Here is a 17,384-nt window from a genome sequence, read left to right on the forward strand (position 1 = left end):
TACAATTATAATTTAATGAATATACTTTAATATATTTCTACTTGTTGTTTGAGGAATGCATAGGATGCATTTTGAAAATATTCACCACCCAATTCCTCCCATTTTGTCATCCCAAGTCTGTCCCTACATCTGTGATGCCCAATTTATATCTTCTTCATTACATTAATTTTTAATAACCCCAGGGGCAAACTTAAAGAAAACTGACCCAATTTGCTGGAAGCCATTACTGGTCCGAAGCTCACCAGTTAAGAATAGGGGCTCAAGGACCCTTCCCTCTCCATGCTTGAATGTTGACCGGCTTGATATTGGACAATGACCACAGCAGCTCTGAGTCATGGCCAGAAGACACTGCTTGCTCTAATCCTTCCTGACCTCTGGCTCCTACAGTCTTTCTATTTCATCTTCCATGTTGGTCTTTGAACCTTGTGGAAAGGGTGTGATACAGATATGTCATTAAATATGACTGAAATCAATGAAATAAAAACAAAGATATGAAGATACAGTGAAACAAAGAGTCAGTTCTTTGAAGACATTAGCAAGATGGGCACACCTTTAGCCAAATTAACCAAAAGGAAGAGGAGGAAGAAAATAATGAAACAAAGGAGGAAAAAGGAGACATGGAGGGAATTAAAACCCTTTAGAAATTTACACTCCACCACACTGAAAAATCTTTTTGAAGAATTGATGAAGTTTTAGATGTCTGTAATCCATCAAAATTATATAAAGATAGCATGAATGATTTAAATAATTGAATACTAATTAATGGCATAGAAGCCATAATTAAAAATCTCCCAACAAAGGAAATCCAGAGAAGGACAAATTCAGTGCCAAATTTGAACATATATTTAAAGAAAAACTAACACTCCACAGAATATTCCATGAAATATAAAAAGAAGGAGCTCATTCAAAGTCTTTTTTTTAAGCCAGGGATACCCTGGTGTTGAGTGAGGAAGACAGGTAGGTAGATAGGTAGGTAGGTAGATAGATAGATAAGTAGATAGATAGATAGTAGATGGATAGATAGGTAGAATTATAGGCCTATTTCCCTGATGAACATATACACACAAATTCTCAATAAAATACTTGTATATCAAGTTCAGGATCACATCAAAAAAATCATCCACCATGGTCAATTTGTCTTCATCTCAAACATGCAAGGATAATTCAACATACACAAATCAACATATTTATTCCACCACATGAAATGAATAAAGGACAAAAACAGAATGACCATCTTTGTATATGAAAAAAAAAGGCCTTTGTTAAAATTCAACTTTCATCAATGATAAAAAGTCCTGGAGAATCGAGGGATATAGAGGATATAACTCAACATAATAAAGTCGTTGTACAACAAGCCCACAGCAACATCATGCTAAATAGAGAAAAACTCAGAGCAATTCCAAAGAGCAGGAAGAAGAAAAGGATGTTCACTCCTTCCACTCCTATTCAATATAGAACTCTTAGCAAGAGCAATAAGACAACTGAAGGAGATAAAGGGGATACAATGGGAAAAGAAGTCAAAATGTCCTTATTTGCAGATGATATGATTCTAAACAAATAAAACTAAAAATTTATCAGAACTCTCTTAAGCCTGACAAATAGATTCATAAAAGTGAAAGATTGCAAAATCAACACACAAAAGTCAGTGGTCTTCCTGTATACCAATCACAAACATACTGACAAAGAAATCAGGGAAACAGTTCCACTCACAAAAGGCTTAAAAGTGTATGACAAGACATTTTATATAAGCGCACTTTAAAAGCATGTTATTAATAAAAAGTGCTATGAGGTACCCAAGAGCAATCCTAAATACATGCAAGACCTTCAAAGCTGATGTTCTGAAAGACACAAAAGACTTAAATGAATTGAAGTTTTTAAAGTTTTGTGGATAAGTAGGTAATAGAAAAGGTCAATTTTGCTAAATTAATAATACAAATGCAATAGATATTGAATTAGAAAATGTGAATGCAATATATCACCCATTTCTGTGGAACATCATAAGGTGACCATAAATGTTTTTTATTGGGCAAAGGATATTTATTTATTTGTTTATTATTTATTTATTTATTTATTTATTTTTCTGAGACAGGGTTTTTCTGTGTAGCTTTGTGCCTTTCCTGGAACTCGCTTTGAAGACCAGGCTGGCTTCAAACACACAGAGATCCACCTGGCTCTGCCTCCCGAGTGCTGGGATTAAAGGCATGCGCCACCACTGCCCAGCAGATAATTTTTAAAGTGGAACAGGCAGGAACATCCAGAGATAATTGTAAAAGTGTAAAGTAGGGAAGCATGCCATATTGGAGAGAAGGATGACATATGAAATAAAAAAATACTTAAATAGAGATACGTAAGCAGTGGGTGTGATTGATAGACTAGATATTGCAACAGACTACAGTGTCCAGAAAGTTTGTAATTGTTGAAAAAGGAGGCTACAGGCTGGAAGGAGAAGGATGGATATGAAAGCATGCCTTGAGAATATGACAAGTGTTCTAATTAGCTTTCTATTTTTGTGATAAAAGTTCAAAAAGCCAATCTGGGAAAGTGAAGGGTTTATTCACCTCACAGGTTACAGTCCATCATCAAGGGAAGCCAAGGCAAGATCCCAAGGCAGGGGCTTGAAACCACAGAGAAGGCTGTTTACTGCTCTGCTCAGCTAGTTTTCCTCTGAGGTCCAGGTTCACTTGCATACCCACAGAGGGCTGAGCTATCTTCCATCAGTTAGCCACAAGAAAATGCCAAAGAAGCATGCTTGCAAGCCAGTTTGAAGGAGTCAAATCCTAAAATTCCCTTAACCTTAACCTCTTAACCGTAGGCTCCCCCATGTGCTTGATCACTTCAGAGAACTCAACCCTCCTCCTCAATGATCATGACCAAATTCTTTGGCATGCCTTTTCATATTATTTGGTATGGATGTGAGGAGGGTAAGAGCCAATCTTAGGCAGTGTTTATAAAGTGAGTGTTCAACTCCCAATGGGTGATTACTGAAAAAATTCTTATGAAGCAGAGAGAAATCTCTAGCTTTGGAAGGAGGAGGTGCTGAATGACTTCCCCTGTGTCACAGGAGAGACTCCTGGAAAGAAACCGCAGCTTCTGGTCAGTTCATGGAGAACTAATTAGCAAGGAGGCAAAGGCTGTGCCCCATGACATCAGCAGACCCTTTCCTGGACATTCTATTGTATCCTGGAGAGCTCTTGGAATCCCCAGTGATGTCACTAGTGTTTTGCAACACTGACTGCCTTGATGTCATTTGTTCAGTGACCACAAGCTTGGCCTCTAGACATGTTATCCAGACACAGAGGTCTGTTTGGCAGAGGGAATGGACTGCATGGAGAGACCAGAGTGAGGCAGAAGGAAGCTGGTCCTGGGTCTCCCTGGAAAACATGGTCCTGTGGAAGAGGCAGTGAGTTTTGGGAAGGGGCTGGGGAGCTTTCTGGATGTGGTGGGCTTCAGCTTTCTAGAGCGAGGGCTCAAGAACTGGGAACTTCTTGGAAGGAGGCACAGAGGAATTAATGAGATTTCTGTACTATGACTGGGTTTCACAGCCACTGGAGTCCTTTAGTTATGTGCCAGTGATAATAGGGAAAGGAGAGTAGCCTGGAAAACCCCGAGGTTCTTATTCTTGACATCACAATCACTAGTATGGCAGGAGCCCCCAAGTGCTGCTGTCTTCCAATGATCCCTGGGGTTTCTGAATTACCAACTGTTGATGGCACACAGGTCTCCAGTTCAGCCTGTACCTGGACTGAGACTGTCCCCTTCCTGCCAGCTCTGGATGTGCTGGACTGTCAATGTCTTTGTGAATCTGATGACTATGTTTTGCCCCTGCATGGCTTTTCCATTAACATGAGACTCTGAAGCATAGAGCAAGGGACTTGGGCCTCCCTGTACTACCTAAATGATTATAGCAGTAGCCATTATCTCCATGCATCTGAAAGCACATGCCTGATGGCTCTGTAGCCAAGGTGTATCCTCTACAGTTTGAGTAAGCCTTAAGAGACTGTCCAGTGAGTCCCCTTGTGGAGGGAAACAGAGATAAATAACTGACATCTAAGATATCTACCTACCTACAGAGAGATGGGAAACTGGCATCCACAGAGGGGGAGACTCAAGTCTGAGCTTTCAAAACCTGCCTGGGCAAAGGCTCATCTGTCAGTCACTTTCTGTGTATCCTTCAGTGTGTAAGGATTAACTGAGATGAGGTAGTGTATTGGAAAGGTGTTGTGCTTTGACTTCTAGAATTGGGTATTACTGAGATAGCTCACCTTGTCTAGCATGACTTGTCAGTGTGATATAACATCTGAAAAGACATAGTTTGCCTCACATCACTCATTTCTTCTGGTTTCCATCAAGTACACTTTTGAAGACACAGTCTAGACTTCTGGTGAATTTTCAATCCAGACCAAACATGGTGCTAGTTCTTCATTTCAGGACTGTCAGTAAATTCCAAAGTGTGAAGTGGGGCTCTGGGAAAGGTCTATGGTAAAGTACCCCTAATAACCTGTCCTCTTGTGTCCTTTGCCTGCTTCTCTCATGCTCCGATGGCTCTTGTAATTTAAGCTGGCTGTGTCACCTTTCCTAAGGGCATGTGCATTGTCACAGTTGGCTCCAATCAAAGAATTTGGCTCTTGTGTAGCTCTGGGGTTAGCACCACCGCAGTGACACACTGCATACTATCCCCATGACTATTACACATTTGATTTTCTGTGAATGCCTTTGCATATCTGTGTGTAGCCTCTCAGTAGCCATTCATCTTTCCTCAAACCCCAGTGCAGGAACGGAGCCTTACACTTGTGCAAGAGTTTGCTCTTATGTCTGAGGGCTCCCTGGGGAACTCTGGTTCTTAGTATCCCCAGGCAGACATGTCACTAGTTGATGACCTTTTGGTATTTTATGAGGGCTAGAATGTATTCTGCTGATGATTCGGGATAATTCTCCTCATTGATTATGGGACTATCTTTGTTCTGACAGGACATCCAAAAATCTCCCACCACACCCACATACTGTATCAGCCTTGGGGATTCTCCACAATGTGCTTGGTTACTTCTGGAGACTGATCTTTCCTCCCCACCATCCTGACCTAATACCCTAGCAACCTTTATTTCTCATGTTATTAATTAGAGATCTGAAGAAGTGATGAGCCATTTCGCCAGATGTGTTTGGAATAGAGACTTCAAATTCCCATATATGAAGTAGTAAAAATATTCTAATGAAGCAGAGAGAGATCCCTGGCTTTGTAAAAAGGATGTACTGAAGTTCTTTCCTTATGTTTCTGGAAAGGCTCCTGAGAAGGGCAACATGGCTTTTTGTGAATTGCAGAACAGCTAGTTAGTAGGTAGGTGAGGGCTGATGGACGTGACCCTAGTAGTCCTTTCTCTGCAATTCTGTCTTATCTTGGAGAGCCCTTGATATTCTCTGTGATGTTACCAGTGTTGTGGCAACACCACATGCCTGTGGGGTATTCGTTCAGTGCCCATAGACATGTTGGTAAGACTGAGTTGGCTGCTTGAGAGAGAGAATGGAGAACATGGAGAGACCAGAGAGAGGCAGAAGGAAGCTTGCCTTTGGTCTTATTGTAGAGCCTGGAGAAATAAATGGTTTTGCAGAAGGCACAGTGAGTCCTGAGCAGGGGATTGGGAGCTTCATGGAGGAGGTGAACTTAAGCTGGGCCTTCCAGTATGGGCCTCAGCATCTGGGAGCGTCTGGGAAACAATAGGGCCATTCAGCTTCTCCGGGCTTCTTAAGAACAGACATAGATTCAAGAGTCTCTGATGGTGAGTTTAGGAGAGCCGTGAATTATTCAGGCTGCAGCTGCCTTTCTGGGAACTCCTTCATTTCATTCAAACTGGCAAAGAGGGGCAGGAGGAACAGATGAACTAAGGAGCTGTCCCTCTCTGAGTAGGGTGTTGCTCCACTTCATCCTAGTGGATTCCTACAGTTTTCATGGGAATCTAACGCCAATAAGAAGAGAGGGAAACACCCCTGGCCATCTACCAGGGCCCCAGACATTCAGATTCTTTGGGTCCTGGGGAAGTGTGATCAGGACTTGGTGCTGCTAAGTTCTAGGCACAACAGGATTTACCTGCACCACATCAGATATGAGCTGACACTGTCCTTCAAATCTACATGGCTGGGCTAGCTTATGCCTTCCAGAATCAGGAAACTGCATTAGGGAGGGAGACACATGCCTAGCCATGGTGCTTGATACTGTAGCGGGGACATTTGGAGTAGCTGTTGGCTGCCAGCAGCTTTGACCATCCTTGCAGTGTTGTGGTGGAAAAGTTCCCATCAGAGGCCCTGCCCCTTACTACAGAGGCTAGGTCCCAATACAAGCCTGAGTCAGTCATCTGCATGCCAAAGCTTATGTTCTAAAGAAATGGAGGAGTCCATTCTGCTTGATGGTTTGGGGAAGGCTCCATCCCATATTCAGAATTATACATGTTGCAAGTTTCTGAAACAGCACCAGGCACATTGTCCAATGCCAATATTCTTGGTGAAACACACTGCAGTGACCATGTTCATCATGGTGGTGTCAATGGTGACATCTCTGGAGTAGGATTTGCATCCTGGTGCTGTTGCCTGAAATCCCACTTGTATGACCCTAGAGAAATTTCAAATCTAAATGAATCCTTTTTGCTTTGAAAGCAATAGGAGGCATCTAGCTGTTGAAGACAATGAAGACCACACATTAGTCATCCCAGTTCTTCCTGTTGTAGGAAGGAGTTTTTTCCCATCACAGGATATATGGAGTAAGCAATACATGGTCTGGAGGAGTTCAAGTCAAACTTCACATGGTGTGAGACAGACATCCTCCTCTTTCTGACAGGACAAATGTGCTGTCATTTTAGGCCTTTCTCCTTTTCTTTAAAGAGCACCCATTTTTACCTATGGACCCTTTTTTTTAACCACAGTTACTATCAAACAAAACATAATTATTTGAATTTCAAATCTTCAATTATAGAAAAAGACCAGATTTTTAAAGTACTGGATTTCTAGCTGCTCCCCTTTTACTCAACAAACCACAGACTGGTATTTCATCCTATTTTAGCTATGCATGGCCATAATGCAGCCACTGAGAGTCATCATGACCATGAGATCTACAGCTGATTCCCATGTACCTGTTGATTATTGCCACTCCTTCCTTTCAATCTTAATGGAGCCATTTGCTCAAGAATGTTAGTACATAGGATTAAGACTTTGATGTCTATTTTTAGTTGTCAACATGATGACATCTGGGAATAATATAACCCAAAAATAGAGGGAACACCTGTGGTCTATTTCTGCTTAATTTGAACTACTTTATTGTGGAACTTTGAGGAATGCAGTCACACCTTTAATTCAGATCTTTAATCCAGATGTAATCTGAACCACTCCTTCTGCTGGAAGTCTATAGAAGGACATGGAAAAAGGAAGCTTTCCCTCTTTCTCTGCTTGCTCTCACCTTGTTAGCACATCCATTCCTTCACTGACATTAGAGCCTACTTCTTTAAGATTACAGCATAATATGGCAGACAGCTGAGACACTCAGTCTAAGAACTGAGAAACTACTAGATTCTTCGACTTCCCATTCATTTCCAGCCATTGTTGGATTAGCTAGAACACAGGCTGTAAGCCATTCTAACAAATCCCCTTTTAATATAGAGAATAATTTTAAAACTTCTGTTACTCTAGAGGCCTGATAATACACCAGGCACATAGAGAGGACATTCTAGAAGAGTTTGGATCTCATAATAGTCTTAGCTTACTTATAATTTCTCCATGGCCATCTTCTCTTAACCGTAGCCTTCCTCAGGTGCTTTCTCACTTCTGAGAACTCAACCCTCCTCCTCCTCCACATCATCCATTCCTTGGCATGCTTTATTTCTTATAGTATTGAGTATGGATGTTAAGGAGAGGAAGGGCCATTCTTGGGTAGTGCTTATAAAGTGAGTGTTCAACTCTCCATGGGTAAAGTAGTGAAAGGATTCTAAGGAAGCAGAAGAAAATTCCCAGCTTTAGAAGGAGGAGGTACTGAATGGCTTCACCTGTGTCACAGGAGAGACTCCTGGAAAAGAAATCTCAGCTTCTGGTCAGTTCAGGGAGAATTTATGAGCCAGGAGGCAAAGGCAGTTCCGTGTGACATCAGGAGTCCCTTCTCTGACAATTCTATTGTATCCTGGAGAGCAGAGCTCTTGGAATCTCCGGTGATGTCAATACTGTTGTAGCAACACCAAGTGCCTTTAGGATATTCGTTCAATGCCTATACAGTTTGCCTATAGACATGTTGTCAAGACTTAGGCATCTACTTGGGAGAGCGAATGGATTTCATGGAGATACAAGAGCAAGCCAGGAGGAAGCTGACCCTAGGTCTCACTGAAAAGAATGGAGAAATCAATGGTCCTGGAGAAGATGCAGTGAGTTCAGGGAAGGGTGTGGGGAGCTTTCTGTATGTGATGGTCTTGAGTCTTTCATGGCTAGGACTGAGCAACTGGGAGCTTCTGAGAAACAACAGGCCTTCTCTGGGTTCCTGAAGAGCAGACCCAGATCAAGGGTTCATGATGGTTAATATGACATAGGAATTGACAAGGATGTAGCCTTTGTGCTGGGGATCCTCTGCTCTCACTCTAAGTGGGGAAGGAGACACAGAGGAATTTTTAGATTTCAATACCATCATTGCACTTCACCCCCACTGGAGTCCTTAGGTTGTGTGCCAGCAATAACAGGGACGTGAGAGTGCCCTGGCAAAGCCTGAGCTTGTCTTACTTTACATCGTAGACACTAGCAGGGCTGAGGTACCAAGTGCTGCTGTCTTTCAGTGACCCCCTAAGATTACTGACTTCCCAGCTGTGGGTGGCACACAGGTCTCCAGTTCAGCCTGAGAACTGTTAGATTCCTTGGACCTGGACTGAGACTGTCCCCTTCCTGCTAGCTCTAGGTGTCCTGGACTGTTAGTGAAGATGGCTTTGTGAATCTGTTGACTATGTTCTGCCCCTGCTTGGCTTTTCCATTAACATGAAAGTCTGAAGCATCATGCAAGTGATTTGGGCATCCCTACACTACCTGAGTGCTTGTGAGAGTAGCAATTATCTCCAGGCTTCTGAAAGGACATGGCTTGTGCATCTTCTGTAGCTGTGAATAAGCCTTAGGAGGCTGTAACCAGGTCACCCTGTGCAGGGAGACATGGGAAGCCAAGTAACTTCTGAGACATCTACCTCCCTATAGAAAGACCTGAGAACTGACATCTACAGAGGGAGAGACTCAAGTCTAGTCTTTCAGAACCAGCCAGGGCAAAGTCTCATCTGTCAGTTACTTCCTGATCATCCTTTAGTGTGTCAGGATTGACTGAGATGAGGTAGTGTGTAGGGTAGGTGGTGTCCATTGATTTCTAGAATTGGGGATTACTGAGATACCTAACCTTGTCTAACATGGTTGTCAGTGTGCTATAACATCTGAATGGACATAGTTTACCCTACATCATTCATTTGTTCTGGGGTTCACCAAGTATATTTCTAAAGCCACAGTTAAGACTTCTGGTGAATTTTCATCCAGGCTGAACATGATACTAGCTCCTCATTTCAGGACTGTCAGTAAATTGAAAAGTGTGAAGTGGGCCTCTGGGGAAGGTCTGGGTCAAAGGACCCCAATTATGTCTCATTTTGTGCCCTTTGTCTGCCCTTCTCATGCTCGGATGACTATTGTAATTTAAGCTGGTGGTGCTCCTTTCACTGCCCACAGACATGTTGGCAAGACTAAGAAGGCTGCTTGGGAAAGAGAATGGAGAACATGGGGAGACCAGAGGGAGGTGGAAGGAAGCAGGACTTCAGTCTCAGTGTAAAACATGGAGGAATAAATGGTTCTGGGGAGGGCACAGTGAGTCCTGAGCAGGAGTGGGGAACTTCTGGAGGTGGTGGAGCTTGAGCTGGGCCTTCCAGTAGTGGGGCTCAGCATCTGTGAATTTCTGGGAAGCAATTGACTTATCCTGCTTCCCTAAGAGCAGACCCAGAGTAATCGATTTCTGATGGTTAGTTTGTGAGAGCCATGGATTTTCAAGCCTACAGGACCTTTTCTGGAAGATCCTTAATCTCATTCCGAGTGGAAAGGAAGGGCCAGCAGGAGCAAAGTGATGACTAATTAGGTGTCCTCTGGGTAGGGTGTTGCTGCACTTCATCCTAGTGGATTCCATCAGTTTCCATGGGAATCTGATGCCAACAAGAAGGGAGGGAAACTCCCCTGGCTACGCACCAAAGTCACAGACATCCAGATACTTTGGTCCTGGATACATGTGATGAGGACTTGGTGCTGCTAAGTTCTAGGGACAACAGGACTTACCTGCACCACATCAGATATGAGCTGACACTGTCCTCCAAATCTACATGGCTGGACTATCTTATGCCTTCCAGGGCTGGAGTCTGCATTAGAGAGAGAGGCACATGCCTAGCCATGGTGGTTGAGGACGGATACTTAGCTCATGGGTACCAATTTGAGGATAGCTGCCCTACTCTTTAGGGCCCTCAGTGGATTCCTAGCATTTGCTCTTCCTGGGGAAACACTATGCTTGATCTTTAGTGTTTCTGGGGTTGTGTACCCCTTATTCCCATCTGAGCTCTCTGGAATCTTCTCAGTTCCCATTGTGTCTCCCCACAAATCTCCCTATGGTAGTCCTCAACCTAACAGAAGGAGGGTTAGTTGTGGAGGACACTGTGCATTCCTGGCATTTTATTTTCCTTCCAGAACATCACCTTTAGAAAGAAGCTCCTGCCTTTGGGCAGATCTGCATGCAGCAGACTCCTGCAGATTACAGGCTCTCTGCAATGTGCATCTGCTTCCTGTGAGGAGATTTTTTCTATTGTAAGAAGATTTAGGAGTTGAGGAGTTGAACCGAGGCTGGTTTCTGTTCTTTAGCAATAATCATATCCTTCACTGCTTTTATTTTGTAGGCCCCCCTAGAGGGTCTACATTCAGTTTCTCAGGTTGCTCACATTCACCTGTATCTCATCAGAGTCATGTATATGTGCCCTGAACTGTTACTCAGACATTGCTACATTGTTAATTTTTTTCCAAAATGATATATTTAGAAAATTGGAGAAATGTGTCGATTTTCTTGCCCAGCACAGTGTATTTCTCAGTTCATCTTCTGGTAGATTTTAAAAGCTGAGAATAAAATCCAGGCCCAGGTGCACTCTGACCCTTCTCCCTTAGGGAATGCAGGGGATGACCTGAGCTGAAAGGTCACGCTGGACTGTCCCGCTGACTAGAGCTGGTTCAGGCTGAACAGCTGACATAGCAGGTCCCCACCAGGCCTGTTCCCTAACTGACTTCCTCCTCTAGGTCAGAACATCTCCAGTCTGAGTTTGAACAGGCCACAGCCCAGGAAGAGAGCCTCCTGCAGACAGAGCTGCTGCAGCAGGAGCACTAAGTCTCACAGGCAAGTGAGCCACCACTGCATCCATCCTCAGCAAACATGGCATTGGTGGGAGACTGGGGGCTCTTGACCTTGGCTTCCTGTCTTGATTTTGTCTGGCCTGTGGCCCAGCCAGGCTGCTTCTGGGTCTGATTTCCTTTCCTGCTCATATAGCAGATCTTGGGAGAATTGAGGAGGACAAAGAAGCCATGGATGCCTTGAACCTATGACATTCTGTACTCTCTGATCAAGGCCTCCTCCTCAGAAGACACTCCTTTAGAGCTGTGAACTCTCCAGTGAGGAAAATACCAGCTGTCTTCCAGGTTATCCAGCCACAATCAGATCTATGGGTCTGTTGACTTAGTACTCCTAAAGAAAAAAAGCATCAAAAATGAGCTTGAGACACAGAAAACCTGAGCCAAGAATTACTGGAAACCCTGACATTCAATAGCAAATGGCCCCTGTGAGGGATATTACAACATGGAGGGAAGAGATGTGGTGAACAAGATATTTTCTGACAGTTTAATGTCGATGGCTTTGGCAAGCTGACTGAGTTCTCAGCCATCCATATGTGGTGTGAAACGTGTTGGTGTCAAGCTTTTGCATTAGACCACACACTAAAGCATTTCATTCTCCAGTTGAGTGTTGAAGCTGATTCCATGTCATGCACAATTGTTGCTGAAGATACTGCACCAAAGAGACCTCCACTGTCAATCATTCCCTGTGTTAGACATTTTTCTCCATATGTGAAGTGAGGGGGTATTCTTCAGTTTCACAGCCTGGCCTGAAGTGACTGGTCCTGAGAAAGGACTTACAGAAGACATCTGAGTCATCTTTGATGTTCATGGGCACTCAGATGCTGCCCATGGATTTGTTGGGTCTCCAGTAAACACAGAAGTGTCTGAAAGAATCAAATAGTGACCAAGACATTACAGGATTAGCAGCGTGTGATAATTTATCAAAATATTCCCATAGGGGCACAAAGTTTGCTCTAGAAAATGTCTCATCCTTAGTCTCTGTGAGAATTTGACCTACAAACCCGAAAGAGTCATGACTATACTCGCTTTGAAAAGGCTTTTCATAATTGCTGACTGCCTTCCTTCCATGTTTCCAAGGCCAGCCACAGGCTGTAGGTCTGTGCTGCTAACTGTTCAGCAAGAGAATGCTGCTGACTTAATTTTTTTGTTTGGTTTTTGGTTGGGTTTTGTTTGCTTTGGTTTTTTTTTGTTTGTTTTGTTTTCTTTGTTATGGTTTGAGCTTTTGCTATTTATTTGTTCTTTCTTTTGTTCTTGTTGTTATTTGGATATTTTGCTAAGGATATTCATTGTTTATTGACTGATCTTTTTAAGCCCCTGTTGAGTAATATTACTGTATTTTTATTAATAATAAAGTGATATTGAACTTTTCTGTCTTAGAAGCAATATCTTTGGTCAGGTGTGATGTCTCACTCTAGTAAGCCCCAGAATCTCCTGTAACATCAGATCACTTGGGTGCCCAGCTTGAGCTACAATAGTGGGTTCTCAGGAAGCTATGGCTACACAGGGTTTTGGATGCAGATGGTGTTGTCAACTCCGTGGATTCCCATTGCATAATGGAAAAAGTATCCATACTGTATCCTTGTTGTCATATATTTATTCACCCTAGCTATAGCATTCTGTATACCCATTTCAGGATGTGATCATGTGCACCACATGAATTAGAAACACAACAGTATTGCTGTAAAGCCCCTCAGGAAATGAAAACATTTACTAAAGGAGTATTAAAGAAATCCATGGCCTGCTTGCCACCTGGGGCCATGATGATATCCATGCCTGGTCTGCTGCCAAGGGCCATGTCCTGTCCATGGCCCTGACAAAGCTGTGGGAGTCTGTGTTGATACCTATGCATCCTCTACCAGTGAGGGTCTGGCAGCCACCTACAGTCTTGGCAACCACCTGTGACCATGTTGGTATTAAAGGGATATGCCCCCAAGTGGACATATGTGTCTTAGAAGCCTGTGCTGCCACCTAGGACCATAATGAAATCAGGGCTGGAGCTATTACTGAGGAGCATGTCTGGGTCCATGGCCCTGCCACAGACTTGGTCTATGTTGATGTCAGTGGCTCCTGTTACTACTGAAGACAGGATAGGGATGCAAAGAATTAACACACTCTTCGCTGTCCTCAGCACTAGCTAGTTCTAGTCCTGTCCCTCACCCACTGCAGTACTAGGGAGAGTGGGTTCTGCACCTGGACTGAGCAGCACAGTAGAGCTGACCCTGTTGTTTGTGGTGTCAGTGAGCTGGCCCTGAGGCTTGGAGAGCAGAAGACCTGAGTCTACCCTCTTCTGCCTTGTGTTGGCAAGGGTAAGGGAAAGATGCCCGCCTCACCTGAGCAAATACCACCTGCAGCTGGTGGAAGAGTGGGAATCTGGGGCTTGAGAACAGAAGAGCTGGGTCAGCCTCTCAGCAGCTGTAGCAATTGGGTTTGTGGGCTTGGCACATCATCTCAGCAAAACACTAGGTCTGTCCCTTTGCTGAGTGTGGATAAGTCAGATTGGAGTGCATGAGGAAAGGACAATCGGTCTCTCTCCATTCTGCCCATTGCAAGGGGTGAGGTAGGTGGGACAGTGCTGGAGATCTTGCCTGGGTGCAGAAGATGAAGGAAACCTGGCAGCCTGACCATCCCAAGTAACCCCCAGCCCAGAACCATGGCTTTGACTTATCCCACCCTACCATCTTCTTTATCCATGGACTGCTGGAACAGGTAAAGGGCCCAGTTCTGAAGAGCTAAAGCTGCTGGATCTCTATGACACAAGGCATCATTAGAATATCCAAGAAGAGTACAAATAAAGGTCCATCATCTATAGTGTGGAGAAGCCAGGGAGGCCTGGAACACTTACAAGAAAAGATGTATGGACTAAAGGGTACACTGTGTAACTCACTGGGTCACACTAAAACTTCCTTGCCAAAACTTTGTTTGTTTGTTTTTAAATTTGGGTTTTCAGTTTTCCTTTTAAATTTTGTTTTGTTTTCGGGGAATTTCAAAGGCAGAGCTCAGGTGTGAAGGAATGGATAAGGGGAAGAGTTAAATTGGAATGCATGATGTGAAACCAACAGAGAATAATAAAATGTTTAAAATAAAACAGAAATTAGAAAACCAGAGCTATCTGCCCATGGTTTCCTTGGAATATAGTATCAATGATAACCAGACTGCAGACATAATGAATTACAAGATATGTTGGGACTTTTTTTTTTGGTGTTTTTGTCCTTAACTATGAATTGGTGCAATTTTTTTAAAAGATTTATTTCTTTTATTTATATCTATGGGTGTTTTGGCTGCCGCAGGCAGGCATGAACAAATGGCTCCCTTAGAGAGTGAAAGGAAGGAGTGACAATAATCAAAAGGTACATCTGAGTCAGCTGTAGATCCCATGGTCATGATGACTTTTATTGGCTTCTTTATGGCCATGGTTGGCTGAAATAGGAATAAATACCTGTCTCTGGTTTCTTGAGTAGTAGGGGATGAGCTAGAAACCCGGTTACAAGTCTCTGGCCTTTCTATACAATTGGAGAGTAGACATTGAAATAAGTATGATATGTGTGGAAACGGGTCCAAGAGGGACAAATGGGTCTCTTTGAAGAGAACGGGTAAAGGCCTCTCACAGCAAACATACTAGACCTGTCAGAAAGAATGGGGTTCCTCAGGCCATGTGAATATGGACTTTAAATCCTCCAGACCACTTCTTGCTCATTCCATGTATCCTGAAAAGGAAAGACAAAAAAGAAAAAAAAAAAAACGAAAAAATCAAAAACTCTCTCTTAAACAGCAGGGCCCAGTGAAGACTTCTGTGGGTCTTCATTGCATACATCAGGTAGAAATCATCAATTGTTTTCAAAGCAAAAATGGTTTATTAGGATTTGAAGTTTACTGAGGGTCAAAGAGGCAGGATTGGAGACAGCAGCAATAGGAAACAACCCATACTCCAGAGTGAAATCATGTTACAGAGCTCACCACAGACACTACCATGTGATGAGTGTGGGCACTGCAGTGTGTGTCTCCAAGAATAATGACAATAGACAATGTGCCTGGTGCTGCTTTAGAAGCTTTCAACATCCATGGCTCTGAAAATGAGATGCAGCCTTCCCCAAATCATCAAAAAGAATGGAGTCCTCCATTTCTCTAGAACATAAGCTCTGGCATCCAGTTGGTGATTTGGGCTTGTATTTGGGACATGGTCTCTGTAGTAAGTGGTAGGGTTTCTGATGGGAACTCCTCCACCAAAACACTGGAAGGGTGGTCAAAGGTACTGTCAGCCAACAGCCCCTACCCATGTCTACCCTGCAGCCTCCAGAAGGGACTTCAATAGTCAAATTTACCAAATTTCATTTCTGGCTTGGGCTTATTGTCACTCATTATTTTTAATATTGTTTCATTTTTCCCTCCATAAATTCTATTAAATTATTCTTCCTACAATTGAAATTTCACTTTGGCCATAGAATCCTATTCATGGAGGGTCAACTTTCTTCGCAGTAAGCTGAGGTTTATATTTTCTCCTTTCTGGCTTGCTGTTATGGCTCTTCTCGGCTGTCTACTTGAGACATAGTTGAGGAACTGACACCATCAGACTGGCTTGCAGGCATGCTTCTTGGGCATTTTCTTGATTGCTAATTGATGGAGGAGAGCTCAGCCCTCTGTATGTAGTGCCATCCTTAGGCAAGTGAGCCTGGGCCATAGAGAAAAGGTAGCTGAGCCGACTAGTGAGCAGTGTTCCCCTGGTTTCAAACCCCTGTCTTGAGATCTTGCCTACGTTTCCCTTGATGATAGACTGTAACCTGTGAGGTGAATAAACTCATCACTTTCTTAAATCGGATTTTTACTTTTATTATAACAATAGAAATCTGTCCAGAACTTGCCATATTCTCAGGACATGCTCTGATGGTCCATTCTTCTCCTGCCAGCCTGTATCCTCTTTTTTTTCTTCACTGTACAAAGTTCCTGGACACTGCATCTGTTGCAATATCTACTCTGACAACCATACCTCACTGCTTATGTAACTCTATTATGGTATTTTGTTAGTGTGATATAACATGTTTCTCTAATATGGCATGCTTCCCTAATTTTCCCTCTTTAAAATTATCTCTGGATTTTCCTCCTTTATCCACTTTTAGTATCCTTTGCCCCACAATAGAACACTTATGTCAGATTATTAAGTTCCACAGAAATGGGTGATTTATTGTATTAACCTTTTCCAATTCAAGATTTAGAAAAGCAAATTAGAACACTGTACGTGTTGGTGTGTGTGTGTGTGTGTGTGTGTGTGTGTGTGTGTGTGTGTGTGTAGGCACTTACATCCCACAGCTTATATATTGTGAAGTCCAATTTTATGACATGACAAAAGCTAGGGTTCCAAGAGGAGGGAGCCATATTTCTCAATTTTTCCATATGATCAGGGTGTAAGAAAGCCTGTAGAGCATTTTCCTAAGTATTGATTAACACAGGACACACCAGCCCATTGTGAGTGGGGTCACTCCTGGTCTGTTGGTCCTGGGCTGTTTAAGAAAGTAGGGTGAACAAGCTGTTGTGAGTGAGCCAGTAAGCAGCACCCTCCATGGGCTCTGCATCAGCTCCCGCCTCCAGGATCCTGTCCTGTTTGAGTTCTGGTCCTCACTTCCTTCAGTGGTGAACAGTGATGTGGAAGTGTAAGTCAGATTAACTCGTTCTTTCTCAATTTGCTTTAGTCATGGTTCTTCATTGAAACAACAGAACCCTAACCAGGACTGTGCATGTCAAAGGACATTGTTCAGGAGTTGGCTCTCCCCTTCTACCTGTTGAGACAGGTCTCTCTTGTTTCTGGGATGTACTGTGTGCTCTAGTCCAACTGATATTCCAGCTTCCAGGCAATTTCCAGGTCTCTGCCAGGAGTGAAGCAATCACAGATGCCTGCCACTGTTCTGACTTTTTAGGTGAATTCTAGGGTTGAACTCATGAGACTTGTACAGCCAATTTCTTTCTCAATTAAGCCATAT

General features: G+C 43.2%; 1 protein-coding gene across 1 annotated transcript in view; it reads left to right on the forward strand.

The window, feature by feature from the left end:
* The first annotated feature begins 3,246 nt into the window (after positions 1-3,246).
* LOC102926660 (disks large homolog 5-like) overlaps positions 3,247-17,384 on the forward strand; it is a 73,169-nt gene continuing 59,031 nt past the window's right edge. Inside the window, exon 1 of the mRNA XM_042284437.2 lies at positions 3,247-3,400. Coding sequence (XP_042140371.2) covers positions 3,280-3,400 — 121 coding nt within the window. The 5' untranslated portion in view covers positions 3,247-3,279. The remainder of the gene's footprint in view (positions 3,401-17,384) is intronic.

The sequence above is a fragment of the Peromyscus maniculatus genome, chromosome 9 (assembly GCF_049852395.1).
Source record: "Peromyscus maniculatus bairdii isolate BWxNUB_F1_BW_parent chromosome 9, HU_Pman_BW_mat_3.1, whole genome shotgun sequence".
Classification (NCBI taxonomy): Eukaryota; Metazoa; Chordata; class Mammalia; order Rodentia; family Cricetidae; genus Peromyscus; species Peromyscus maniculatus.